Consider the following 6,000-nt stretch of genomic DNA (forward strand, 5'->3'; position numbering starts at 1 on the left):
CCTCCTCCTCCTACTACTACTCCTGCTCCTCCTACTACTCCTACTCATCCTCCTACTACTACTCCTCCTGCTCCTCCTCCTCCTACTACTACTACTACTCATCCTCTTCCTCCTCCTCCTCCTCCTCCTACTACTCATCCTCTTCCTCCTCCTCCTCCTCCTCCTACTACTACTCCTACTCATCCTCCTACTACTCCTACTCATCCTCCTACTCATCCTACTCCTCCTACTCCTCCTCCTCCTCCTACTACTCCTACTACTCCTACTACTCCTACTCCTCCTCCTCCTCCTACTCCTACTCCTACTCCTACTCCTACTCCTCCTCCTCCTCCTCCTCCTCCTCCTCCTACTCCTACTCCTACTCCTACTCCTCCTCCTACTCCTCCTCCTACTCCTCCTCCTCCTCCTCCTACTCCTCCTCCTACTACTGTTCCTCCTAGTGTTGTCAAAGTACCGGTACTTCGGTACTGAAAATATGACGATACCAGCATTTCTGTAGTACTGGGTATGTTCGGTACCCACTAATAGGAGCTGCTTTAAGTCGCTCCAGACTAACTTTTTTACTTGGAGCACTGTAGCCGATATATACCACGATATATATATATATAGTGTCTGTGTATATTAAACTGCAAAAAGACATTTAAATATTAACCCTGCATGTTCTGCTTGTCTCTGTGTGAATGAATGGCGCAGACTCGCAGTTTCATTTACCTCACACACACACACACACACACACACACTGAAGCACGAGTGACGCTCGCATTGTTTTCAGTCTCTGCTGCCTCAGGATATGATGACATGATGAAATTCATCTCCAGAGACACTCTGAGAGTCACTTCATGAGCATTTTACCGTTTAATTTGAGAAAAAACTATCGTCACATCATACACACACAGAAACTCAAAGGTCTTCACGGCAACCCGTCAAAATAAAAGTTCAGTTTAACGAAGAAATTGACAGAAATAATTAAGCTACTGTACAGTAGATTTAGCTACGTCTCCATGGGATTTTTTTATTAAGACACTGATGGAGACTGAAGAGTACAGGTTTGGTATGGTTTAGATACTGAAGCGCATACACACACACACACAGAGGAGAGATTACCGGCGCGTGGCTTGAGCTGATGTGGTGTGTGTCCTGTTGGTCTGAGCAGGAGGCACAGGTGAACTCTTCTCTGTTGCCCTGCAGGAGACGAGCCTCTGAGCTGCTCACACAGTCCACGTGACGCCACTCTCGGCACGAGCCACAGCAGAGCATCAACCTGACACACACACACACACACACACACACATAGACGTTAGTTCGGCACAAGCCACAGCAGAGCATCAACCTGAAGCACAGAATCGTGTTTTACACAGATCTCTCATGACAGTGTGAACGGCACACATGGAGTCTGATCTTTTCAATACTGATGTGTCACTTCCTGTGGTCCTGACACTAAACTCTGCTCTTCTCACAGTAAGTTTTGTCTTGGGTGAACTACTCACAATACAGATTGTCACCACCCACGATACATATTGTTGCATTTTTGTATTGTGATATATTTACATGATATATTGTTACACCCTATGAATTATGAGCTTGTATTAGCTAATATTGCATCCACCTCTCAAGTTAACATGTTTTGTGGGAAAAAAGCTTTCATAAGCTTCCAGGAATAATGCAGCGTTCGCTTGAATACTGGCGGAGGAACACGGGTTTGGTATTTAGACGAATCTGCTGAACGAGCTCTTCCTCGAGCCTCTCCGCTGAACACTGTACACTACACATCATGCCGACTCTGTGTGATGCGGCGCGTGTGTGTGAGCTGCTTTGCACCGTACACTGTTACAGTGAGTAGGTCTGCAGTCGGAACGTTCTCATGAAAATCTTTAGAGTTTATCTTGTGAACCTTCAATAAGGCTTGACTACTGTAAGGCCCTGTTGGTGTCGACCCGCTTCCCCTTTCAGAACACTGCCGCTCGCTTCATGAAAGCATCGCCTCTATCTTAGCACATTTACATTGGCTACGGTCAAATTTAGAACTGATTATAAGGTTTTAAAGTCCCCCTGTGGTGAAAATCCAGCTTTTAATGTTGTTTATATGTCTATGTGTTGTTTTTAATATACTTTATTAAGACAAACCATGTGTAAATTCATAAGTCGACACCATTGCTGAGTATTTTCTCCTTGAAACTGCAGTGAACCAAAGACAGTCTCAAAAACACGGCTTGAAATCGCTGGTGTTTCTGACGTCACAAACTACCTTGTAACCAATCAGATCAACGTGTGATCGTCAACCAGTGGATCTCTGAGCTGAGTGAGTGAGTGGAGGCGGGGCTCATTTGCATATTCATAGAAGCGCGTATACTAAATGAGGCAAGGGTGTCGAGTTACATTCAAGATATTTTAAGGCAGGAAGACATTTATTTCAAGGAAAAACGTTTGAATATTTCATTTTGGAGATCAAAGATGAGTTAAGGGATAAAATGATTGATTACAGGAGGACTTTAACTTTTGTATTTAATAAAGGTGACAGAGCCTTTACTGTATCGGCCTTAAAGCTGTCGCTTCAGTTCCTGCATTCAGAGAACGCAACTCTCACCGCAGGCCTCGTCAGAACTCAGCTGAGTGTGGTTTTATTTAGGGTTTGTTTTAGGATTCATTTCTTTGGCTTTTGTGGGTTTTACATTTTCAATTTAAATGTTCATCGTTCTTATGGATAAAGATGTTTAATCTACTTCTTTTGAACCATTATAGTTGTGTGATTATGTATAATTATTGTTTATTGTGAAGCAGCTTGGTCAGCTTTCATGTTGCTGCATACATAAAAATGTCCTTGTCCGTTTTCTTGTGATTTTTATGAATCCAGATCCTGGACGCCGGACGTTTTCAAATGTTTTCTTGAGAATAAAATTAGAGCAATACTCTCAAATCAACTTTTTTTTTTTTTTTTAAGTATTACTCATACAATAAAATAATAAATCTGGAAAAGAGCAGTGAACATCTGACCTAACATGTTAACGTAGCTTTAAAAGACGTTGGGGTTGAGTTTTTTAAATCTAACAATGTATTACACAGCTCTCCGGAACACTGGACTCTGATTGGTCAGTCCCGGCATCCAGGTAACTAAAACCGCTGCAACGTAAAGCTGTTTCTCACACACCACACACTCGTATAACACACACCTGGTGCCGTCTAGAGTCACTGTCGTGTTGCAGAATGAAATGAAAGAGAGTCAGCGCTCACCTGTCGCTGAGGCTCTGCTGACACACAGCGTCCTGATCCGTGCTCTCGCTGCGGGATTCAGGGATCTGATCCTCTCCTCCAGCCTGTTCCTCAGAGTCCGCCTCCGCTCTCTCAGCAGGGCCTGGAGAGCACACCTGTCCCGCTCCTGGAGAGCACACACCTGGGACATCTGTCCCGCTCCCGTCCTCCTGTCCCATCAGGATTGGCGTTCCTACACACACATCTCCCACACCCCCCTGCATCCTCCGGGCCACGGCCCGCTTGCGGATCTCCTGCAGATTGAGATCATCGCTGTCTTCGGCTCGGTCGGACGAGACTCCTGCACTGACGCGCTCCTCGTCCGGCTTCAGCTCCGCCGGGACGCCCCTCAGCCCTTCCTCATCCTCCTCTTCAACAGCGGTGTGTGTGAGCGCTCGTCCTCGCCCCCCGCGGCCCCGTTTACAGGCCAGAGCGCTCCCACCAGCCTCCGCCGCGCGCTTGCCCCGCGCGCGCCCCCTGACCCGCCCCCGACCCCTGGCTCGACCCCGGGCCCGCGGGGCGGGGGGGCTGCTGTCCGACGAGCCCACGGCCTCCAGGAACTCGCGGCGGGCGATGGTGCTCCGCCGGAAACCCCAGGTCTTGGCCTCAGCGCTGGAGCCGTCCTCCATCTGACACACAGCAGAACACACACACATCAGGATCATGTGATCACCTCACCGACACACAGCATCACTGCTGAAGGTCAGCAACACCAAAGCTCTGCTCTGAAACGGGGACTTGGCACAAGAGACTTACAATGCATTTTCTGTTTGGTTCGGTTCACTTTCACAAGCCAACATTTCAAAGTGTGCCAAAACAATGTGTTTATGCAAGTCACATGTGAGTAAAACTGATCTCTCATTGGTCAGAGTTCAACTGTGTACGTTCCTCCTAGCATCGCATCTGTAGCCGTCGTTACACAGAGACTTCAGTTACACTAATGTTTATAAGCCTTCATTCCCGAGAGAGAGAGAGAGAGACAGAGAGAGAGACAGAGAGAGAGGCTGTGTTCACTGTGCTCTCAGGGAGAGGTGGAGACAGAAGAACACTTCCTGATACACTGTGATCACTATCACAACATTAGATCAGACTATTTCACTAGATTCCAACAACTAGAACCAAATTTTATGGCACTACCAAATTCAGAAAAATTAAATCATATTTTGGGTGAGGACTCCAGCTCAATCACAACAGCAGCAAAATATGTGACAGCCTGCCACAAACTACGAGAGTCAGCCAGTGGACAAAACCAAAGTCAGAATCATCCTTATCTCGTCTGAATGTTGGTACTAATGTACAAAGGTGTTTTTTTTTTTGTTTTTTTTCTTGTTTATATAAATATATTCATACATTTGTTTACTGATTGATTTATTGAATTTATTGATTATTTGTGTATGGAATGTCCATTTATGTAATGGCCAATGCTTTGGCAATACTGTACAAGTCATGCCAATAAAGCTCATCTAAATTTGAATTTGAGAGAGAGAGAGAGAGAGAGAGAGAGAGAGAGAGCGACAGCATGCTGTAATGCTCCTGTGTGTGACATGAAGAGGCTCTCATAAACACCTCGTTCAGGACCGAGTGTTCCGGTGTGGATCATATGAGCCTGAACGAGCCCGGATCAGACACAGACAGACAGACAGACACACACACACACACACACACACACACACACACACACACCCAGTGTCTCATGCTGGAACATTAACACCGGGTCTCGCAAGCCACCGATAGACGCATTTCACATTCATCTAATAATAAAAATAATAAAAACATAGTATCACGAACTGCAGTCAAACTCAGAAATTACCGGATCAAACTCACTTTCATTTAGACAATTAAACCCCATCATTACCCTTCCGGATGATGCGAGCAGAGAGAGCAACACTGAGTCTAGCACTGTTATTAAAGCGCTGATCTGAGAACACATGAAAGATGATGAACTCACGCTTCACCGCAGGCTCACTCCGCACTGTCCGCGTTCACATGCACACTTCGGCCTGAACTAAACTTATGAATGATTAGTAATGTAAACTGCACTCAAACAAATAAACACGCAGTGTTCTTCCATTTTGTCCGTGAGAGGGGCGTGACGCAGCGCATGACGAGCAGAGACGCCACGCGACGCGACGCCGGAAACCCACAGCGCCGCCGGCGAGCCGGAGGAGGAACAGCAGGCGCACTCGCATCTCGAGTGATGAAGCAAAGCAACGCAAACTTACAATCTATAACAAACACTTTAAGTAAGTGTTGAATTACGTTTTTAAAAACATACGTGCTTGTCTCTTAACCAAGCTCTGCATAAAACACTGCAATTTAATAAAATAATGTTATTATAAAGACTCACCATAATGGTAATGGATGATTTCATTTAATATATCACACTTTCAATAAAACATTTGCAGTTGGTTTGTAAAAGGTGTTTTATTTGGGCTGAGTTAGCATTGACCAGCAGGTGTAACCAGCGCTGCGAGACTGTCAATCATTTTGTGAAGCAATTTCTTTCTTCAGTTGATTGAAAGTGTAGCAAATTAGCTAAATATATATATATATATATATATATATATATATATATATATATATATATATATATATATATATATATATATATATATATATATATATATATATTAATAATTAATCATAACTTGTTATAATTAATAATAAATATTTAGAACAATTAATAGAATTAACTTAATGTAGTAACGTTTATATTACAATCAATTAACCAGTTTGTCCCGTGAACACTCAGTG

The 6,000-nt window shown here is 44.4% G+C and overlaps 1 protein-coding gene across 2 annotated transcripts in view; it reads right to left on the bottom strand.

The window, feature by feature from the left end:
- LOC311072833 (uncharacterized protein) overlaps positions 1-5,336 on the bottom strand; it is a 36,551-nt gene extending 31,215 nt beyond the window's left edge. Inside the window, exons 1-3 of one of the 2 annotated variants that reach the window (XM_084098135.1) lie at positions 5,195-5,336; positions 3,229-3,875; positions 1,105-1,261 (exon numbers count right to left, since the gene is read on the bottom strand). In XM_084098135.1, coding sequence (XP_083954261.1) covers positions 1,105-1,261; positions 3,229-3,875 — 804 coding nt within the window. In that variant the 5' untranslated portion in view covers positions 5,195-5,336. Of the gene's footprint in view, positions 1-1,104; positions 1,262-3,228; positions 3,876-5,070 lie in introns of both variants that reach the window. The other variant, XM_084098134.1, reaches the window with a different exon arrangement.
- Positions 5,337-6,000: the final 664 nt, after the last annotated feature.

This window comes from Abramis brama, assembly GCF_963993115.1.
Source record: "Abramis brama genome assembly, chromosome: 22".
In the NCBI taxonomy this organism is placed as follows: domain Eukaryota; kingdom Metazoa; phylum Chordata; class Actinopteri; order Cypriniformes; family Leuciscidae; genus Abramis; species Abramis brama.